The sequence below is a fragment of the Monodelphis domestica genome, chromosome 4 (genome assembly GCF_027887165.1).
Source record: "Monodelphis domestica isolate mMonDom1 chromosome 4, mMonDom1.pri, whole genome shotgun sequence".
In the NCBI taxonomy this organism is placed as follows: Eukaryota; Metazoa; Chordata; class Mammalia; order Didelphimorphia; family Didelphidae; genus Monodelphis; species Monodelphis domestica.
The window spans coordinates 173227400-173252016 of NC_077230.1; the positions used below are offsets into that span (position 1 = coordinate 173227400).

Here is a 24617-nt window from a genome sequence, read left to right on the forward strand (position 1 = left end):
GTTAATAACAAGTATCACCCCAAATCTTGGAAGAAGATCATGACACCTGTTCAATTTCCAATCTAAGAAATATAATTGTAATAAGAAATTATTGGGCTTTAGAAAGATTTATTTATGCATAAACTGAGACTTTAGTGATTAATGGGTATGGTAAATAGCTTATTTTACTTATTCACTCACTAATAGAAAAGCTAAAAAAGCATCTAAAAATGAACCAAAGTACTTTTACACCAGACATGTTCAAGGATGAAAGACCAGACAGAATTACTTGCTTACTAAATGACATAACACCAACTGCTTGAAGTGCACTGGGCTTTGCAAAAACCAAGGCATCTTCTGTTCTTGTTCTAGGAAGGAAAATAATTTTAATATTACAACTATTAAACAGTTTTGTATGATTAAAAGTGATAAAAATGAACAAGATCAACAGAGATTGCTTGGGTTGTCTTATGAATTTAAATTTTATATTGATAAGACACCGCATCAGAAAAGACTCCTGTACCCTTTATTAACTTCAAAATAAACAAAAATATAAAGGAAAGGTGAGATATAGGAAATCCTGATAATATTCTCCCTCTTCCTTCCCTTCCATCTTCCACTGTAGGCCCATAACACCCATGCTTTCTTTATACTTCTTTGGAAAACAGTGTATTTCATACATTTTATATTATGGGGAAGGGGATAATAATTGTATTGCAATAATTTTGTATTATTATATATGGTAATTAATAAAGTATTTGTTAAGTGCCTACTTTGTGTCAGGCACTGTGCCAAATGATTTATAACTATTATTTCATTTGATATTATTTTCATAGATAGATGATTAATAAAAAAATGGTCCTTTTCTCTCCTCTAATATTATGTTTGTTTTTCCCCAAGTTATACTGGCAAATTGGCCCTGTATGGATTCCACAAGGCTTCCTAATTTTTTGAAGTGTCTGTGTGTGTGTGTGTGTTTGTGTGTGTGTGTGTACAAAGGTAGATTTAGAACTGGAAATAACCTTCAAGGTTATCTAGACTAACTCCCTCATTTTATAGATGAGGAAAACATGGACCTGAAAGACAAAAGTCTTTGCTAATGATTTTGTCCAAAGTCATGCTAATAATAAGTAGGGGAGAGAGAAAAAGGAAAAGGTGGAAGGGAAAAAGGGAAAGTAGGGGAAATGGGAAAAACAGAGACAGAGAGATGATTTGAACCCAGATCCTTTGACGTCAAATCCAGTGCTGTTTCAATCATATCACAGAGTGATGTAAAAAGTGATAAAGAATATAGACAAGATAGAAGTCTCTACCCTTGGGTCTACTGTTAAGGGAACTATGAATTTTAAATGGTTAAGGCATTATGTTTGGGAGGAAAGATAGCCCAAAATAACAAATAGTGGCAACTAGTTAATGCTTTTAATAGATGATTAGATGAAACCATTATTGTCCAAACTCTTTTTAATGAGAGAGCTTGATTGCACTGGAACAAGTCACAGAATGGGGAAGTTTGCTGAAAGGGAGAAACTAGCAAAAAGTTTGGATCATGAAGTGATGCTCCAAAAAGGCAGGCTTGAACAAGGCTTCACAGGAATTAGTGTCTTGGTCAGCATAAGGAGACTTGAAAGATTAGACTTAGGAGTTCTTAAAATTGGGGTCCACAGACTTTTTTGGCTTTTGTTGTTAAATAGTTTGGAGAATGTGTCTCAATATGATTTGATTCCTTTTTAATCCTTTGTAATTAATTTGTACACTTAAAAACCTTCAGAAAAGGAGTGCAAAGGCTTAACCAGACTGGATAAGGGGTCTGTGATACCAAAAAAATAAAAAAATAAAAAAAAACTCTGAGATTAATTTTGAAGACAAAATTTGTCAGCATAAATATATTCATTTAATTCAACTGACTCGATAAGCATTTACTAAATGCCTCCCATACCACATGCTATGCAATGAGCTGGGGATACAAAGACAAAATTGAGAGTTTCTGGTCTCCAGTGGCTTACCCTTCAGTGATTATAGATTTAAACTCAAGTGGTCCTATGATATCTCTGATACAGATTGTAACCTATCCATATCTAGCCATCCTGTGCAGCAATTCTTCATGTCCTCCCCAAATCGTATCACAGAAAATCAACCTAAATGCTTGGGACCTTCCCAAATTTCTCTTAGCATCTTTTAGATGCCCAGAGAGCACCTGGGATGTCTTTTATATCCATATCACCATGTTATCAATTCATCTTTTTTGATCATATAGTTCTTATAGGACATAAATTTATAGAATCATAAAATATTAGACTGGGATGATGCCTTAAAGATAATTTTAATATGGGGTTATTAATGTGTGTGTATATGTGTGTCTAATGAAATCTAAAGGTCCCTTCTCAGAATGATGCTTTTGAATGCATAAAACATATAGGATCACAAAGGAAAGAAATTATATTGATTAGTTATTAAAATATTTTTAAAAAACAAGTTCGTGGCCCTCAGATTAAAATCCCCTGATCTAGTTCAGGCCATTTCTTCATAGATGAGGAAGTAGGGGATCAGTTTCACATTTGGTTTTCATAATGGGGCTGGAGCAGAGCTAGAAAACACCTTTTTCAGTCCTAATGGTAGAAGCTATTCTTCTCTCCAACTTAGTGGGCCATTACTCCAGAAAAGTGAGATGGTTCTCACAGATACAAGAGAGCTTTAAAGAGGAAGCCTGGGTCTCTGCCTGCTGTCTGCTACTAATTAACTGGCTCCCACAACTTTTTGAGTGGGAGATGCTGCCACCTGCTGCCTTCATCATTCCTGCTCCACTAAGAATGAACAAACTGGCATACCTGTCAACTTTCCCTACTAATGGAGACAGCAAATACACACACACACACACATATATAATTTAAAAAACTGTCACCATTCCTGATGATGACTCAGCTCTGCTACAACCAACTGACAACTCTCTGCCTCAAAAGTTCCCAGGCTTTCCAATACCTTTGATATGAGTTTTCTCTTCCTGTCAGTTGCCTGCATTTGAAATCTCTGCTTTTCTGAGGGAGTCTGACAATCACCCACTTTTCAAAGTTTTGGCCTCAGAAATTGGGAGGTCATTTTCCATTCTCCTCCTCCCTTTCTTTGACTTTCATATCATCCAAAAAAAATAATAAAACCTTCTTTCCTGTTTCTGTCCAATTTGGACAAAAGTAGGGAAAAAGAAGGAAAAACACACCAGTGAAGGTATATAGCATTCATATGGCCAAGCTCAGGGAAGAAGCACAAAGTGTTGAGTATGCTGGGTTTCCCCCAATGAAAACAACATACAGGCAATTTTTAGGACCTTACATATTAGACTCTGGATAACTTTCAAGTGCAAGTCGTTTATTCATTAAATCATCTATGCTTTGAAATTATCCACTGGAAGATGAGGCTGGTGGAGGAACCCAATGGCAACTCATTCAAATTTCCTACATATATTTATTTCCTCACTTGGAGTTTAGACTACATGGACTTCAAGATCCCTTCTAAGCTTCAAATATTATAAACCTTCTTTTTACTCACTGCTCTTTATAAATGGTAGGTAGCATAGTGAAATAGATAAAGAGCAATCCTTGATTTTCAGGAAAACTGAAGTTCAAGTCCCAACTCTGACATGTATATCTATGTGAACTTTAAAAAGCAATTTAACCTCTCAGGGGCAGTTAAGGCTGTGTGTTGTAGAGAATTCAATGCCTTGTATTGGATAAAGGAATTTCCTCACTGAGTAGCTATCTATTCCAATGAAAAGATAATTGTGACCTCTATCTTCTCTTTTACTATAGAGATATGGATACCTGAGGATGTGTGGATAATATCAAATAATAATACTACTTAGCATTTACATAGCATTTTAAAGTTTGCAAAGTGTTTTATAAATATTATCTCATTTGAACCTCACAACAACCCTAGGGGATATGAGTGGTGATTATTCCCATTTTTGTAAATTAGAAAACTGAGACAGAGGTTAAATGCCTTGCCCAGGATCATGTAACTAGTAAGTATCTGAGGCTGCATTTGTTATGTAGTCTTCCTGGTGCCAGATATAGAGCTCTAATCCCTGTATTACCTCACTGTCTAACTGGTAGAAATTACCTTTGAAGAACAGATAAGGACATACTAGACAATAGAATAGATGACATTTTCTTTAGACACTTTTCTCTTGGACTTATCCTTTTTTGCTTTGTTCCTATAATGAGAGTCACTTTGGCATCTTCCCAGTAAACATTTCTCAAGGACTTCTTTTGCACTTTTATATCTAGCATGGCTTTTTAGGTTCCTTCTGACTTTATCATTTGGTTTCAAGTGAATCCTTTAAAGTAGATTGAAGTTTGCCAAGTCACAAGAAACTTTCCTTTAGTATCTCAGACACATGCCCCATGAAACCAAGCATCTTCTCTCTTGTTAAGATCAGGTTAACAATGAGATGGCTTGGTAGTATCCATCAGGAGTGTCCAACCACCACTACCTGCCTCTTTCTCTGACCCTTTCTGGATGATCTTTCCTCTATTAACATCTGCAGGTTCCCTCAAGCATAGCATTATTCCCTCAAGCAAAATAGGTGCTTCCTCTCCAGACAATTCAATTATGTTACCCCTCCCTAGAAGAAAAGCCTGTTATTTATTCTTTAACTCTGAGTGTTTTGTTTAGTGGATCTATAACATTATAACCTCTTTATGTTGGAAGAAAAAAGCATTGAGGATATCCATGATTGAAAAAAGGAGATAATCTAGTGAGGAAGTCCGATGAGAGGCAGTAGATAGACAACCCAAATTATACAGTGGTATACTAAAAATGTGTTTTTTTTTTTTTTTAAGGAAAGAACAATCTCCCTCATGCATGGAGGACTCATGAAAAATAATGGATGAGAGCTGCATATGGCATTTCAATATTGTATTAGTGGGTTGGTTGGGGTATAATGGGGAAAAAAAAGTTGATGATAAATGCCCAGAAGGTAGAAGAAGGGTCAGATGGATTCCCCCCTTCGGTCTTCTTCAAATATGTTTCTCCACCCTGCCTTTACTCCCGTCTAATAACTGATTTAATAGGTGAAACTTTTCCCTTAGGGAAAGAGAGAGAAATGAGCTTTCTCCCTCTTCCACTATGACAAAGAAGTCTATTTAGGATACCTGACAACTTTATTCTAACAATTGTGGTTAGGGTAATAATAAGAAAGATCTCTGAAGGTTAGGGTCTATAGGAAAGAGGGGAAAGGAAATCCCTGTCTGTCTAAAATCTCCCTTTCCCTCCCTCCAAAACTGAGAGACTCAAGCTTGCCAGCCTGGTCTCTGAGAGGTTCAGGTTTATGATCCCTGGTCTTTATCACAGCAGAGCCAATGTCCACACCAAGGGTGTCAGAAGAGCTGTGTGAGATCTTGTTAGGCTATTCTTATTCTTCTCATTTTTCTGCCATACTTCTTGGTATCTTTGGGGGGGGGGGAATGGTGAATTAAGTTCAATCAGGGATTTTGTATAGCTCAGGAGACTATCTCTAATCAGACCTTCACCTTTGCTGTCTCAAGATAGAGAGAGTGATCAACTGCCTCTCCTTGGAATCTGCTCTTTCCTCAAGATTCCAAGCTTTTTCAACTATCACCCTCTGTGAATGGAGACCTTTTCATTTCTTTCAGGTTCTGTCATTAAAAGTATCTGGATTATTCCTCTATCACAATATGGAGGGCTATCTGTAACAGCAAAGGGAATATTAAAACCACCAGCTCATGAGGGTAATATCTACGTTATAACAATTGTAGCAATCCCAACTAGCATAGAATATAGCCTATCCTATTGTCTCACTGTCTGAAGCTAAAATGTCCAATGCCTTAGAACCTTCCCATGTCTACCTATCAGTCAATTGCTTCCATCCCTAGTCTTACAGTAATCTTGTTTTGTTGTAACACTCAAGTCAACCAATGGATTCATTATCTATAGGCAACCCATGCATACCATGACCTCCTTGTAGATTGGCATAAGAAATTTATAGGAAATTTTTGGAAGTTCTGTGAAAGCTGCAGATGATACAAGAAGGCCATCAGATAATACAGAAAATGTTTAGAAACACATGTATGGTATTGTAAAATATCAACATATTTGATTTTTAATACCATAAATATAAAACATTTCTTTTTTAAAGTAAAATAAATAATATAAAAATAAATAAATAAAATAAAATAAATAAAATGAAAAGAACAAGAAAGCCAGCAGATGAAAAACAAGGTTAGAAATGCTAATATTGACCTACATATAGTCTATGACCAAATACTTAACTGAAATTTTACAGTAAAATGCTGTAAGGATCACATAAAAGAAAAAAAAATCAAACTTCTCTGATATGAAGGAAGGGGCAAGAAATGGGATTTTCTACATTGCGTAGATGGGTGCGAGGGGTATTCTCTCCTATACCACACATCCCTCCAGTTACCACAGCTACCATTTCATAAAGCTGGATCTTGCAGGGTAAAAATTAATAGATCAACTATAACATTCATAAACTTGTTAAGGCAGCCTCAAGCTCATCAATGTAGCTGAATGTGACAATGTGTGGGCTCAAGAACACCAGCTTTTATGAAACCCTGTCCTCTAGCAGTATATACTATGTATACCTGCCCATTAGGTAGTTCCAGTTCACGCCTTCCCATGAGTTTGAGGAGGGGGGATGTCCATCTATCCTCTTAGAAATCTCCTTGTTCTGTAGACTTTATTAGGACACTTGTTGAGTCTGGAGAAATCCTTTCTGTTATCCTTCATTCTCACCATGTGATTTTTCAACTATACATCTAATAATATCTATTACTCTAGTTCTTCAAAATTCTCTCTTCATTATATGCTGTAAATAGCTCAATTTATTATCTCTCTGGGTAGCTAGGTTGGCACAGTGACTAGAGCAATATGCATTGTGAATGAGAAAATTGGAGAAAACCTGCAGGAGAACCAAAGGAGTAAGATTTGCAGAAAGCTGTCACTCAAGAAGCATTCTGGAATGGAATGGTGACCAGGGAAGATGGTTGAAAGGAACAGCCAAGCTGTGAGAAAGTGTTCTCTTGCTCTCGAGACAGAAAGGAGTAAGGATTGAGAAAATCCTTCTCTTACTGATTTCTCTCTACTGGACAAAGTGACTAAAATCATTGACCTGTTAGCCATATCCCTCAATTCAAGACTCTATTCTACTATTCTTCAATTTAGGAGTATTTTAGATTAAGAAAAATCTAAACCCTCTCTCCATCAAACTTCCCTGTGCTTCCCTTTTTCCTAAACAAACCTCTTTGTTTAAACTATTCAAGGAGAGTGTTATTCGTTGGATTTATCAGGAAACTCACTCAGAGTTGTCTTCCACTGTCACCAACTGAAGAAACCAACTAATGGGAGGGGAGGGAGAAAGGAAGGATAAGGGAGGATTGAGGAAGGTCTGATCTCTTAGTCACCATAACCCTTAAATCAATTACCCAATACAGCATGGTCAGGAAGACCTGAATCCAAATTTGACCTCAGACACTTCCTAACTGTATGACCCTGAACAAGTCAATAAACCCTGTTTAGCTCAGTTTCCTCATCTGATAAAAATGTATTTTTCAAGAAAAGCACCAAAACAAGTATGAAGATTTGAACACTATCAAAAACAATTAAGCAACAACCACCAAATCATTCTTCTACATTTTACTTTCTATTAAATAGGAAAATCACTTAACTGGTTTACCTTTATAGTAGATTATAGTGTTCTATAACTCACAACCATTACTATATTATCAGTAGACTACTGTTATTAAAAAGGTGAATATTTGTTTCTTGCAGAAGTCTGGGGTCATTAAAGGAACTACAGATTCCCAAGAGGAATTTATCCAAGAATTTCCTCTAGTTTAATTCTGGGTCCACTCCATTTATAGTATCAAATTCATATAATCACATGTAAATGTGCTTACTCACATATGCAAACACACACAGGCAAACCCAATATTTGCATATCATAATTTGGGCAACAGACATTCTTCATGTCATATATTTTCTTTAATTTCCTTTTTAAAACAAATAAGAACACAAATTGGAGTCTTAAAATTAAATCATTAACTCTACTCCTCTGTATCTTTCTGTCTCTACTGGCTGCCTTCAATCCTTTCTTATCCTTTTCTCTCCCTCTTTTTCCAAGCTGGACATCATTATGTAAAAAAAAGTCAACTTTTAAAAATGTAATTGGAGTTTCAAAACTGACTGGCATTCTAGGAATTATAATTCAGAAGGATTAATAATAACATACAGTCCTAAAATTGGTTTGGATTTTTTTGAAGTCATAACCTGGAGTTTTAAAATAGACATGCACAGAGGCAGAGTCAAAATAGCTGCTTAGAGGAAGCAAAACTTCAGAACTCTGCACAACCCTTCCTCAGAGATCATAAAAACACAATGTTTCAAGGGGATTGAAAATCAACTCTAAAAAAGGACAAACTAGGAAAACCTCCTACTGGACTCAACTTTAAAGGTATGCTACCCCCAAGCCCGAATTGTAGGACACTCAGGTTTAAGGGGAAGGAAGAAAGAAGGTCCCAGGATCCCTCCCCCACCTACAGTGCTAAGTGTCTTGCAATGGCTGGACTCTCTGTGTGGGCAAGGGTGCTAGTCCAGAGGGAGTACCTTGCAAGCACAGTAGTGCCAGGCTTGGGGCATTGAAAATAGGCAGCAGGAAGGCAGTTGGAGGAAAAGCTCAGGGAATGCAGCAGAGAAGGCAACCTAGTTGTAGCCAAGATACTTCATATTACCCCCACACCACCCCCTTTCTCAGGAGGTTTTGGCCTCAAGGCACATCCAGCTTTGCAGATCAATTCTGCCATGGCACAATGTTGTCAATAGGGCAGATGAGAAGCCTTCAGAGGGCAAAGAAGCTGAAGCTCCAATACCCTTCCCCAGATTGCTCTGAGAATCTTGCTGACTAAGCTCCAAGGGTGGAGGCTGCAACCAATACAGGCTACAATTTTGATGACAGGGTGGGAAGCCTTTTAAGCTCCTGCTGCCAGCTGGGGAAGATCTGAAATCAGGGCTCATCAATACCATCAATGCAACCTGGCCAATCAGCAGAGCAGAACAGAAGCCCCTTCAGTACAGAATAGCCCAAACTCACAGATCACATAATCAATGGAGCAAGATTACAGACAATTACAGGGGGGAAAGAAGGAGAAAATATGGCTAAACAACAGAAAAATTAAAAAGGACATTACAATCAACAGCTTCTATCCAGGGAATGAACAAAGAACAAATGGAACAGAGGAAGACCAAGGAATGCCAAGCAAAAACACAGAAACTCCAGCAAATTGTACACAGTCTTTGGAAGAACTCAAAATACAATTCAAAAAACAATTAAGAAAGGCTGAAGAAAACTGGGAAAAGAACTTAAAAAGCAAGACAAGCCATCTGGAAACAGAGGCACTTAAACTAAAATGAGAAAACAGTGTCTTGAAAGCCAAAATTAACCAGCTTGAAAATGAAGCAAAGAAGATGAAAGATCAGAAGAAGGATGACCAAAAAGCCAGGGATGAAATTCAGACTTTAAAAACTAGAATCCAACAACTAGAACCCAATGACTTCACAAGGCAGCAAGACTCTATAATATAAAATCAAAGGAAGGAAAACAAAAAAAAAAGGAAAACATAAAACACCTTATTCGCAAAATGACAGACCTTGAAATCAGAGCCAGTAGAGATAATTTAAGAATTATTGGACTACTGGAAGATCACAACAAAAGGAAAAATCTGGACATCATTCTAAAGGAAATTTTCCAAGAAAACTGCCCCAACATTCTAGAACAAGAGGGAAAAGTAGAGAATGAAAGATTCCAAAGGTCACTGCTGTGAGCCATCAGGCCAGGATGCCTTGACAGTCATGTGTGGTAGCTAAGGAGGCCACAGAGTGGCCCTTGGCAAGATGTGTTTGCTCACTCTATGCCCTTTGCGTGACCTCTCTCATCAATGTTCCTTACCTATGGAATTGACATGACTATCATTCCCCCTAGTCTCAGAAGGAATAATGCAAAAGCAAAATACCTGTACCCCAATTCCCCAAAACATCACCAAAAGATCAGACCCTCAAACCCAACCCCCAAAAGACTATCATGGGTTAACTTCTACTTAGGTATATAATTCCCAGTAAAATCACAGCTAGAGGCCAAACTCAGAACTTACCCACTCACAGAAACTGATTTTAATGAAGCTAGTACACAAATCAATAATAAAGGCCCATACAATACGTACAGGTATACTACAGGTACACTAAGCTTCAATATGCCTTAGTGACTCGATTTCACAAACCAGTAACTCAGAAACTCCCTAGTAAAACCTGAAAAATGACCAGTCTAATATTTAATCTGAATTGTGTTCCCAGCATCTCTCAACCTCAATGGTATGATTGTTGAATTGTCTTTAAGAACTTCTGATTGATTATTTCCTTTTATTAAAAGAAATAAGTAATTTTCCTTGATTTTTTGTGAGCTCAAAACTGCTCACAGGGTAATGAGAAAATTAAGTGACCCATGACAAAATCATTTATCTTGTGTGAAAACTTTATGCTATCTGTAATCACAATAAAAGAATATAGAATGTTAATCAAGTCATTTGTTAAAAGTTAATGTATCACTTTTCTAATTATCTCCATTTAGACATGTATCTTAGGGTTAATGTGTCTGTGTGCCAAGAAAATGGGTTTAAAAATAAACATCAACCCAAACTTATTTATCTATTTAGTGCCATACCCATTGAACTTCCAAAAAATTTCTTTACTCATTTAGAAAAAAAACATAACAAAGTTCATTTGGAAGAACAAAGGATCAAGGATATCCAGGGAAATAATGAAAAAAAAATACAAAGGAAGGGGGCCTCGCAGTCCCAGATCTCAAACTATATTACAAATTAGCAGTCATCAAAACAATTTGGTACTGGCTAAGAGACAGAAAGGAAGATCAGTGGAATAGACTTGGGGCAAATGACCTCAGCAAGACAGTATATGATAAACACAAAGATCCCAGCTTTTAGAACAAAAATCCACTATTTGTTAAAAACTGCTGGGAAAATTGGAAGGCAGTGTGGGAGAGATTAGGTTTGGTTCAACACCTCACACCCTACACCAAGATAAATTCAAAATGGGTGACTGACATGAACATAAAGAAGGAAACTATAAGTAAATTAGGCAAACACAGAATAGTATACATGTCAGACCTTTGGGAAGGGAAAGACTTTAAAACCAAGCAAGACTTAGAGTCACAAAATGTAAAATCAATAATTTTGATTACATCAAATTAAAAAGCTTTTGTACAAACAAAAACAATGTAACTAAAATCAGAAGGGAAGCAACAAATTGGGAAACATTCTTCATAGAAACCTCTGACAAAGGTTTAATTATTCAAATTTACAAAGAGCTAAATCAATTATACAAAAAATCAAGCCATTCTCCAATTGACAAATGGGCAAGGGATATGAATAGGAAGTTTTCAGATAAAGAAATCAAAACTATTAAAAATAAGCACATGAAAAAGTGTTCTAAATCTCTTATAATCAGAGAGATGCAAATCAAAACACCTCTGAGGTATCACCTCACACCTAGCAGATTGGCTAACATGAAAGCAAAAGAAAGTAGTGAATGCTGGAGGGGATGTGGCAAAGTAGGGAGATTAATTCATTGCTGGTGGGGTTGTGAATTGATCCAGCCATTCTGGAGGGCAATTTAGAACTATGCCCAAAGGGCTATAAAAGACTGTCTGCCCTTTCATCCAGCCATAGCACTGCTGGGTTTGTACCCCAAAGAGATAATAAGGAAAAAGACATGTACAAGAATATTCATAGCTGCACTCTTTGTGGTGGCCAAAAATTGGAAAATGAGGGGATGCCCTTCAATTGGAGAATGGCTGAACAAATTGTGGTGTATGTTGGTGATGGAATACTATTGTGCTCAAAGGAATAATAAAGTGGAGGAATTCCATGGAGACTGGAACAACCTCCAGGAAGTGATGCAGAGTGAAAGGAGCAGAACCAGGAAAACATTGTACACAGAGACTGATACACTGTGGTACAATCGAACGTAATGGAATTCTCCATTAGTGTCAGTGCAATGTCCCTGAACCATCTGCATGGATCCAGGAGAAAAAACACTATCCACAAGCAGAGGACAAACTGTGGGAGTAAAAACACTGAGGAAAAGCAACTGCTTGACCACAGGAGTTAAGGGGACATGTCTGAGGAGAGACTCTAAATGAACACTCTAATGCAAATACCAACAACATGGAAATTGGTTAGAATCAAGAATGCATGTGAAACCCAGTGGAATCGTGCGTTGGCTATTGGGGGGGAGGAAAAGAAAATTATCTCTGTCTCCAATGAATAATGCTTTGAAATGACCAAATAAAATACTGTTTAAAAAATAAATATCAAGCCTGGGGATGGTGGAGCAGCTATCAGATGCAAAGCATTCCCATGGCCATAAAGATATATCTGTCTACCATTTGTTATTTTCTTGACTGATTGTTCCCCATCTGTTTGGAACCCCTGGAGTTGCGAGTGAGGCTGGACCTTGCCTGTGGAAGATCACCTCCTATATTTAATTCTGAATTGTCAATGCCCAGAAATGTTATAGCCTAATTCAAGAACTTCCAGATCAAGGAAAAATATTATAACCTGCTAAGAAGAAGTCATTCAGATACCATAGAAACACAGTTATGATAACTAAGGATCTGGCTGCATTTACACTGAAGGACCAAAAGGCATGGAATATAATATTCCAGAAAGCAAGGAAATTACATCTACAATGAAGAATTAACTACCCAGCAAAACTTACTATATTCTTGCAGGGGAAAGTATGATCATTTAATAAAATAGAAGACTTCCAAGAATTCATAAAGAAAAGATGACTTGAACAGATAATTTGATACCCAAACACAGAACTCAAGAGAATCACCAAAAGGTAATTAAGAAAGGGGAAGAAACAAAAAAAAATCAACAACAACAAAAAAAACGTTTTAAAAGGGATCCAATAAGTTTAAATGATTGATATCCCTAAACGAAAAGAGGATATTGGTTACTCTTAAAAATTATTATTATCACCTGGGTAGCTAGAAGAATTATACTTAGAAGTAACAGTGACAAATTGTATTGGATGAAAAGCCTATATATATATATATATATATATATATATATATATATATATACACACATACACACACACACACACACACATACACATATATATACATATATACACATACACATATACATATATATGTATATATGTATGTATGAATGCATAAATATATAGATAACTAGAGGTAATTAAAGAGGCTAATATTATGAAAAGCAGGAAAAGAGACAAAATGGGTAAATATATATGACATAAAAAAGTGCATGGTGCATGATGGTAGTGGGGGAGAACACCAGTACACTGGAAGTGTAAAGAGGTTGGAGACAGGAAATACTTAATACTTAGGTACATTGAAATTGATTCAAAGAGGTAAGGACAATCCTATCCATTCAGGCAGAGAATTGATTTGTACCATATAGAGAATTAGGATGGTAAAAAACAGAGTGGTGGGGAGGGAATCAATACAAGGGAGGGGTGTATTTTAAAAGACCATAAAGAAAATAAAAGGAGAATAAGGAAGGGGGGGGGGGAGAAGGGGAAATAAAATAATGGTGGGAATTAGGTGGACTGATTAAAAACAAAACACTTGTATAGAAGGTAATAGTGAAATAAGAAAGGGCAGGATTAGGAATGGAAATCAAAATTTTAGGGAATACACATCTGGTAATCATAACTCTGAATGTGAATGGAATGAACTCACCCATAAAATGCAAGCAAATAGCAGACTGGAGTAGAAACCAAAATCCTATAATATATTGTCTACAAGAAACACACATGAGGAAAGTAGACACATATAGGGTAAAGGTAAGCAGATGAAGCAAAATCTATTGGGTATCAACTGAGAAAAATAAGGCAGGAGTCACAATCATGATATCTAATGAAATCAAAGTAAAAATAGATCTATTTAAAAGAGATATGGTAGGTACTTACATCCTGATAAAAGACAGTATAGATGATGAGAAAATATCAGTACTCAACAGGTATGCACCAAATGGCATAGCATACAAGTTTCTAAAGGAGAAACTAGTGGATCTCAAGGATGACATATATAGGAAAAGTATACTAGTGGGAGACCTGAATCTTCCTCTATCAGAACTAGATAAATCAAACCAAAAACTAAACAAGAAAGAGGTAAAAGAAGTGAATGAAATCTTAGAAAAATTAGAATTAGAATATATGTGGAGAAAAATAGAAATAAAAAGGATTACACCTTTTCAGCAGCACATGGTATATTCACAAAGATTGATTATGTAGTATGGCATAAAAGCATTGAAAACAAGTACAAAAGATCAGAAATAATAAATACAACCTTTACAGATCATAATGCAATAAAATAATAATTAATAAGTTTACATGGAGAGGCAAATAAAATTAATTGGAAATTAAATAATATGATTCTCAAATTTGTTAAAGAACAAATAGTTAAAGAACAAATCATAGAAACAATTAATAATTTAATTGAAGAAAATGACAATGATGAGGCATCTAAGGGATGTAGTCAAAGCACTACTCATTTATATGCTTGAGTTCAAATATTAACAAATTAGGGAGGGCAGAGTTGAATTATTTGGGCATGCAAATTATAAATATAGAAAGTGAACAAATTAAAAATCTTCATATGAAAAATAAATAAAAGATCCTAAAAATTGGAGAAATGAATAAAATTGAAAGTAAAAGAACTATTGATGTAATAAATAAGACTGGAAGATGGTACTTTGAAAAAACAAATAAAATAGACAAAATACTGGTCTATCTAATTAAAAAAAGAAAAGAAGAAAACCAAATTGACAGTATACAAGATGAAAAGGGAGACCTCACCTCTAATGAAGAGGAAATTAAGGCAATCATTAAAAATTATTATGCCCAATTATATGGCAATAAATATGGCAATCTAGGTGATATGGATGAATATTTACAAAAATATAAATTGCCTAGACTAACAGAGGAAGAAACAGACTACCTAAAGAAACCCACATCAGAAAATGAAATTGAACAAGCCATCAAAGAAGTCCCTAAGAAAAAATCCCCAGGACCAGATGGATTCACAAGTGAATTCCATCAAACATTTAAAGAACAACTAATCCCAATATTATACAAAATATTTGAAAGAATAAGCAAGAAAGAAGTTCTACCAAATTCCTTTTATGACCCAAATATGGTACTGATTCCAAAGTCAGGCAGGTCAAAAACAAATAAAGAAAACTATAGACCAATCTCCTTAATGAACATAGATGCAAAAATCTTAATAGAATACTAGCAAAAAGATTCCAGCAAGTGATCACAAGGGTTGTTCATTATGACCAGATAGGATTAGTACCAGGAATGCAAGGATGGTTCAATATTAGGAAAACCATCCACATAACTGACCAATTAATAAGCATTCCAAGAAAAATCACAGTAACTCAATATTTTCAGAAAATGCCTTTCACAAAATAAAACACCCAATCCTATTGAAAACACTAGAAAGCAAAGGACTACATAGAAGTACCTTTATTAAAATAATAAACAGTAAATATCTAAAACCATCAGCATACACAATCTGCAATGGGGATAAACTAGAAGCTTTCCCAATAAGATCAGTAGTGAAACAGTGATGCCCATTATCACCTCAATTATTTAACATTGTGCTAGAAACTCTAGCAATAGCAATTAAAGAAGAAAACGGAATTGACGGTATTAAAATAGGCAATGAAGAGACCAAGCTATTTTGCAGATGATATGATGATCAACCTAAAGAATCCTTGAGAATTAGCTAAAAAGCTAGTAAACTTTAGCAAAGTTGCAGTATACAAAATAAACCCTCACAAGGCATCAGCATTTCTAAATACTTTCAACACATATCATCAGCAAGAATTAGAAAGAGAAATACCATTTAACATCACCCTAGAGAATATAAAATACTTAGAAATCTATTTGCCAAAACAAACACAGGAACTATATGAGCACAACTACAAAATGTGTTCCTCCCCATTAAAACTAAATCTAAATAACTGGAGAAACATTAATTGCTCATGTGTAGGAAGAGCTAACATAATAAAAATGACAATCCTACCCAAACATGATTCTTGTAACCAAGGAAAAATATTTTAAATTGACTAATTATATAAAAATTAAAAAAAAATGAATAGTTAATCAAAATGACAAATGCTGGAATTGAAATGGGTCCATTATTAAATTTTTTAATTATTAAAACCTAGAATGTAAAAAAAGAGATATGCACAGTCACAATCTTTGAGAGCAGTCACAGAGAAACTAGTAAGGACTCAAAGAACAAATCAGCAGCACCAATAGAGAAAAGGGGTCCCCAAACCAGCTCTGGAGTCAGACTGAGCTGGAAAGAATTGTACCACAGGGTAAAGAACTAAAAGGGAAAAAAAACTGTTGGATAGTTGAGCAGAATCAGAGGAAAAAAAGACTGAGGTGAGATATCAGGCTCTGTAATTTTCTTTGAACAGAAATCTCAGACTAAAGGTTTCAGTTGTACTCATCTCTTTGAGGACTATGAAAAGCGACTACCAAATGTTTATTTTTCCCCATATTTTCCTCTCATGGGTGTCTTGTAATATATATTGTAAAATATTCTTGTCACTTTTTTACCTAATTTTTTACCGTATCCTGGTTTTGCTTCATCAAACATAATAAATAGGTAAGGAACAGATATACTTGTTTTGTGGCAGTTGCATCTCTGTGATCCCATTTAGGGTGTTCTTGGCAAAGATACTAGACTGGTTTGTCATTTACTTCTTTGGTTCATTTAATAGATAAAAAAAACTGAAGCAAACAGCATTAAGTGACTTTCCCATAGTCACACAGTAAATATCTTGGGCTTGATTTGAACTCAGGTCTTCCTGACTCCAGGTCTGGTGATCTATCCATTGTGCCACCTATATCACCCAAGTTAAATATACAGAAGACTTTAAATTAGGACTGAGAGTTAAATCTATTTGTTAGGAATTGACAAGTCACATGACTTCCCTGAGTCTTACCTTTCTCACCATTTTATAAAGCAGATGATAACTTTAATAATGTTTCTAATTACTTTTAAGTATGTTTGTCAGCAAATCAGTTTGGACACCAAAGTTCCATATTAAGTTGTTATCACCATTGTTTATTTTGCCTTAGTGTGCCTATGTGCATAGATACAGAAATAGAAATTTTATTGAATATAGATGGAAAATAAAAATATTGCACAGAACAGTATAGGCTAACATTATTAAAACATCAAATATTAATAGCTATAAATTAACATACATCTTTTAAAGGTTACTGATTTTTCCAACAAAAAAGAAAAAGGCTAAAAAGCTCACACCACTCCAAATGAACTGAAAGTATTTTTAAGTTTTCTCTATTGAGCTGATTGGTATTGAAACAACAGGTAGATAGACTATTGGGCCCAGAGTCAGGAAGATGAGTACAAATTGGACCTCAAACACTTGCTAGCTGAAAGACCCTGAACAAGTGATTTAACCTCTATTTTCCTTAATTTGCTCCATTATAAAATGAGGATAATAATAGCACCAATCTTGAAGGACTGTTTGAGGATCAAATGAGATAATATTTGTGAAGCATTCAGCACAGTAGCTGGTATATAGCAGGTACTTAATAAATGCTTGTTTCTTTCTTTCCTTTCCTCTCCTTAAATGAGATTTATGGTAATTCAAAAGATTCATAGAAGGGTGAATTGGATGAAAAATGACTTTCATCTATTTTAGAACATAGTATTAGATGGTCAGTCCAGGGCAGTTAGTGCATCAATATCTATGTTTAGGATTGACATTGTGGGTGGATAAATTGGACACAGACTGAACAGCAGAAAGAACCACAATGCTTTTTAATGATTCCAATGATTAAGGATTCCAAAATCCAATTTAATGATTTTAATAATTACTCCTTGATAATAAAGGTTCATTTATTCATATTTTCAACAGAAAAGTTCTCCAGTCACTGCTACCTATCATTTTGAATCTGATAAAATCTCAGGCTTTGAGAAAACAAATTCCATGTGTCTAAAAGGGAAATAGAGACACTCATGGTGAGCTACTTCACACTTTGAGTAACGACATATGCTCAAGAAGTTGTATAATACAGTTTGGGAAACAAGGACCTATTTTTGTATAGCCCACAAATTGAGAATGGTTTTTGACATTTAAAATCTTTACAACTTTATTTAAAAATGTGGAAACTACTCATCTCATAAACCATACAAAAGTAGAATGTGGGCCATTTGTAATTCACAACCTAGTGTGTGACCCTGGAAGCAAGAAAAAGCAGATGGATGTGCCAAATGCTCCATTGGTACCCTCAAAATGTAAAAAGTCCTGGAAGAGGGTCTATAAGTACACTGAGTATATTCATGGAGAGGCTCCCTGGAAGAACATGGATAAGAATCACACAGAAGAAGACAAGGCACTGCAGTCTTCAATGAGGAGGGAATATCTGCTTTGAGGAGGACACTGACCCATCCAAGTACTGAAGACTGAACAAACACACATAGACCACAGTAATGGTGGCATGAAAATGTACAAATTATTTGATGCAAACTAAGCTTCATTCAACTATTTCCTTGAACTAATTTCATCTGGTTTTTGAACACAACTTAATAAACTCTTGTGACTTGAATAATCACAGTAGTTTAAGACAAAATGTGATTTATTAATTAAAACTCTGGTTATCACCAAGTATAAAATTAATATGTTTGGCTGAAGCTCCCCACTATATTTATGTTTCTTTATCTCCTTTCCTAGAAGTGGAAAATGTAAATTTAGCAACTGAAATAAAGCTGATAAAGTAACTTGGGTGTTTTGGAGGGAGATATTCTAGAAGTAATAACTTTATTCATTATTTTTTGATGTCTTAAATGAATACTGTTATGGAGGAGAAACAGTAGTTTCTTCCATCTCTTGACATTTGGGACCATGCTGTCTTTGCTCCCCAAACTTTTAGAATTCCTATTACAAGGAACTGAAACCACTGCTCAGGTTTTTCCCTTAAAATTACAAGTGACCAATAATGTTAATCCTGTTTGCAGTACAAACTTCCATAGAAAAGTTCATTCGTGATTTTCCTCCCATTCTGGTAAACAATAGAAAGAGGAGGAAGAGGAGAATAAGAAAAAGATAATACTATAATGCATAGTACTTTAGAATTTAAAAACTGTTTTCTAAAATTAAGTCAGCAACATACATTTATTAAATGCCCTCTGTTTACAAAACACTGTTCTTTTTCTAGAATACCTATGTAATGAATCGAGTGCATACCCTTTGGTTAGGAAGAACTGAGTTCACAATTGGCCTCAAAAACTCAATAGCTATGTGACATATCATTTAATGTAAGCTGCCTCCATTTCCTCAACTATAAAATGGGGATAATCATAACACATACATCTCAGGGTTGTTGGAGGAATCAAATGAGATATTTGTAAAGTGTTTAACAATGACTGGCATTTAATATGCACTTAATAAATGCCTGTTTCTTTACTTCCTCTTTCTTCCTTCTTTCCTGCTGCTTTCCTGTCTTTCCTTCCTTTTCCTTCCCTATCTCCTTCTTTCCTGCCTTCCTGCCTTTCTTCTCAGAAAAAATTTTTGAGGTGAGTGGTATATATATTATCATTCACATTTTATAGGTGAGGAAAATAATAACAGGCAGCATTGAGGTAGCACTTTAAGTTTGCAAAGCTCTTTACATGAGTTATAACATTTAACCCTCATGTCACCCTCATGAGGTAGGTATGGATAGGTGCATGAAGTAGGTGTATAGGTGAGGTAGGTGGTATCTCTATTTTACATATGAGGAAACTGAGAAACAGAGAAGTTAAGTAACTTGTCCATGGACACAGAGTAAGTGTTTGAGTCAAAATTTGAACTCTAGTCTTTTTGATTCCAAGTGTAGCAGTCGATATGCTATGCCACTAAGCATGAAATAACTTGCTTATATTAACACAGCCACCATGCAACTCTTCTTTTTAATAGGTATATTTTCATTTTTAACACATATATGATGACTATAGTTCAAGACCAAATTATTAACAAAAAGACTTACATGTATGGACCAAGGGTAAATGCTCTAATAATTACAAATATCAGGATCACTGAAGTTAAAACTGCAGAAATAAGGGATACCTGCAAGAGAAAATACAAAAGGTTATCAGTTCATTGATATAGATATTTAAATTTTAATGTTACTTCATTCCTTCAATCCAATTTGATTTTTCTGATTAATTAATATTCTCAGAATTTCTAATTATTTCTACTTACTGCTCTAGATAGGGATAAGAAGAACTCCAGCCTAACAGATCAGATTTGATCTTTGACTTTGTATCAGTTCCACACCTTTAAAATGATTTCTAATTTACTTTATAGATACTCTTGTCCATTGTCTTTACATGTTGTCTCTTCCATTAGACTATAAACTCCTTAAGACCAGGGGTGGGGATTTCATTTATTCATTTATCTATTTGTTTGCTTTTTTTGTATCTCTAATACTTAGTGCAATGCCTCACAGATATTAGAAAATAAATTATCATTGACTTTACTCATCATCAAGTACCCTGAGTAGGTACTGAACCATAATGTTGCCACATATGTCTGCTTCTGCAAAACCACACCCAGATCTGAAAGCTGTTAGTGGATTTTGATGGAGGGCCATAAATTGGTAATGGGTGTGTCTTGGTAAGTGTCTGAATTGAAGTAGATATTTCTATTTCTATTTCTTGTGTTTGTGTGTATGTGTGTGTGTGTGTTTCTGTGCCTGTGTTTCTCTTTTTTTCTTTCAATGGATGAGTGATCAATTAATAGCTCTTCTAGTAATTGATTTATCTTTCTTTAATAAAGTTGCATGAACAAAAAATCTTTCTCTTTGCCTTTTTCTTCCTCATTCCTCCATTTTCATTTTTTATTTCTCTTTTAATTGCTAAGTCAGAGAATCAATATTAAATTTAAATTTTACCTATAAATGTATATAAATTATACACATATGTTTTATGGTTTTTGTTCCTAATTCTGAAAACAGATCTGTAAAACATTTGGTGTATTTTTTCATAGATATATGGGAGAGAAAATGTTTTATGAAGGAATTCATCTGATCATTGATTAATATATACTTTAGTTGGTAGTTTCAGCATATAAAATATCTCACATGCTATAAGCAATGGTTTGCTTCAGTCAGCTTTTATCAGCTCTCAAGGGCCAATTATTAAAGTTTCAATATAATTAATTATATTCTGAAATTGGCAAACACTATAAATCAAGATTTGCTTCATTGTTTGGTTGATTGCGTAGACTTAAGAATGTTATGGGGGAAAGTTTTAATGTAGATTAAACTTAAAATGTGACAGGCATACATTTCTTTTTTCAGCAGTCAGTCATTAAAACTTTATCAGCATACCCCTGGTTATAAAGGCTAAGAATTGGGATTGAACCTATGAGTTCAATAGCTTAAGACACTCCCTTGTGAGAAAACTCCCTCTACCATTACAGATCAGCACCTTCTCTGCAACTTTTGACTTTAGTGAATTTCCTGGAGCACCAGGAAGTTAAGTGACTCACCCATGGTCATACAGCTAGTATATGTCAGAAGTGGGCCATGAACCCACACCATTCTAGCTGCAAGAAATATCTAAAACTTGATGCTTTGTTCAAGCTGATAGAGTTACCTAGTATGCCAGATTCACATACTTCTTCTAGGAATTCTTTTTATTTCCTTGAATTTGAAATCTATTATTGACAGTCTTCCTATAGTTTTTCTATATATTAAATATATATAAAAGAATTTTAAGTGAGAGTTGCTTAATCCATTATATTTACTTAGGATAGTGAGCATATAAAACACAGGAACACAGGCATTTCATAAGTTTGTTGATTTACTGGAATTAAAAGGAAAACCAAGAAGAATGTTAAAAATGTTGAATACAATGGAAATTTTTTTAAAAACATAAAAACATACATATGAGAAAAAAACTGGAATGAAATGAAAGAAAGGACACATTCAGTCAGGCAGGCTATGTTTACACTCTACTATTAAATGGAAAACTTTTATAAAAATTAATCTTAGATAATTGAAGCAAAATGGTCCTTTGGACAAAACCAGGATATTTCATGTGGAAAGTCTGGGAGAAAGAGAGCAGAGCCAAAATGATGTGCATCATTATCCTTTGCTGTTGTTCCATCTTTTTCAGTTGTGTCTGATTCTTCGTGACCCTATTTGAGTTTTTCTTGACAAAGATCCTGGAGTGGTTGGTTATTTTATTCTCCAGATCATTGTACAAATAAGGAACTGAGGAAAATAGGGTTACATGATTTGCTCAGGTTCACATAGTTATAAGTGTCGGGGGCTGAATTTGAACTCAGGTCTTCCTGAGTTCAGGCCCTGTGTTTTATCTATTGCATCACCTCACTGTCTAACTCTACACTTTATGTTGCTTGTAGAACCCTCTATATGTGGAAGTATGCTAGACAAGTAAAGTTTAAAATTTAACCAATTATTAAGAAATTACTAATGAATGACAAGATTTCATTTCTCATCAGAATGTTTGTTGTTATGTTAAGTAAAATCATGACTTTAGAGTTTTGAGGGAACCTAGAGGTCAACTAATCCAACACAATAATTTAATACATGAAGAAACGGAGGCCCAGAGTTTAAATGACTTGCCAAAGAGCATATAAGGATTGAATAGCTGAACTGGCATTTGACCCCAGCTTCTCTGATTCCCCCCCTCCCCTGTACCTCCTACTTCAGGCTCAGAACAATAATACTTAATGCAAATATGTTTGAGACAATAAAATGTGTGATCCAAGAGTCATACTTGAATAAAAGCATAGTAATACATAAAGGCTACAGTTGCACCATTTATTTCAAAGTGCAAAGAATTGATTTTTCTAATGCGAAGAGAGACGAGGCATTATTCCTTGTGAAAACCTTTCCATGAGTTGAAATCCTATATGTTAGCTACTGTTATTATCTGCAGTAAAAATCATTTAAAATTTTATCAAACTGCAAAAGGTATTAGTCACATGAATAGTAGTTTGCAATCAATGATATTTTATTAATGTAAAAATGGACAAAAAGGGATTCTAGCATCTCAAAGTTGTAAGGGATCTCAGAGGCTACCTGGTCTAACCCAAACTAGAACCAGAATCTCCTCTACAGCATATACTTTATTTCTTAAAATTATTTTTATTTATTTCATTATTTTCTACTCATATGTAATAAATTTTAAGAACCATTTAAAAAACTTTCAAATTCCAAATCCCTTCTGCCCATGCTTCCTGCCCTGCTGAGAAGGCAAGCAATTTGATTTAGATTATTCCTGTGAGGCCATATGGCACATGCTTTAACAAGTGGTCATCTAACCTTTGCTTTTAAATCCCAGCAAACGAAAACTATTATTTCCCAAGGAAGCTCATTTCACTTTTCCACAGCTCAAATTGTTACATTTTCCTCTACATTTAAAAAACCTCATTTCTTCTTGTTCTGTCCTCTGAGATAAAGTTGATTAAATTTCAGCTTGTTCCCTTCCCCTTCTCCCTTGCCCCTCCAAGCCTTGTCTTCTCCATGCTCCAAAGCCCTAGTTCTTTTTATGCAGACTCACTGGAAATCTTTTCTAGTCTTACCTTTCTTTCGCTGTCTTCTGGAGGTATTCTGGCATGTCTGGCTTTCTTGAAGTGTTATACTGATTACTAAATGCATTATCTTCAAAAAACTTTCCTTATTATAGATGTTGAAATCTAATCAATATATCATGCTGACTTTTTGCTAATAATGTCACAGATTTAAATCTTGCTATTGGTTTAGCTACATAAAAAGGCTGGAAAACATTTTTAATAAATGTCACTTGCATGCAGCATTTTTCGTTTCTGCTCTTAAGGTATCAAGCTTGTGCCTTGCAATAGTACCTGCTTTTAACCAGAAAAAAAGGGCACATTTAGTTCACACTCTGATTTCATGTTTAATCACTGATCCTTAAAGACCCATCTAATGACTCAACTACAGTTTACTTTAGGATAATCATAAATCATTTGGCTTTGCAGATAAACACTACAATTAAAACCTCTGCACTGAAGAATGTTCTAGTTATAAATATAATGGCACAATTACTTCAGTAGACAAAGAACATTTCTGCTTCTATTTTAATTGTGGAGATTACCTTTCCCAGCTTTGCTATGTCACGGAACAAGGATAAAGGAAGCGAAAAGAGAACTGTGGCGACCCCAATAATGAAGTGGCGGCTGATGAAAAAGTTCCCAGGATCAACTAAAATAAAAAGAAAATTATATGTTTAGAGGTATACATAACAAGTGCACATACACATCATTATATAGAACTTTGATTTTGTTCAACCAGACGCATGATTTTCCTGGTGTCAGGAAGTCTTTCTCCCAATGCTGGTTGACACACTCTCTGCATCTGAGAGTATGAAAGATCATGGGGGCAACACTGAGTGCATCTCCCAGACATTGTGGATCAGAAATAGAATTTGAGCACTAGTTTTCTGGTCTGCATCCTCTATGCCATTTTCTCTCATG

At 35.1% G+C, this 24617-nt stretch overlaps 1 protein-coding gene across 1 annotated transcript in view; it reads right to left on the reverse strand.

Annotated features, from left to right (window-relative positions):
• LOC100022969 (putative sodium-coupled neutral amino acid transporter 11) overlaps positions 1 to 24355 on the reverse strand; it is a gene marked incomplete at its 5' end in the record, with an annotated part of 43674 nt that extends 19319 nt beyond the window's left edge. The window contains 3 exons of the mRNA XM_007494923.3: positions 277 to 347; positions 20137 to 20216; positions 24239 to 24355. Of these exons, the coding sequence (XP_007494985.2) occupies positions 277 to 347; positions 20137 to 20216; positions 24239 to 24355 (268 nt within the window). The remainder of the gene's footprint in view (positions 1 to 276; positions 348 to 20136; positions 20217 to 24238) is intronic.
• Positions 24356 to 24617: the final 262 nt, after the last annotated feature.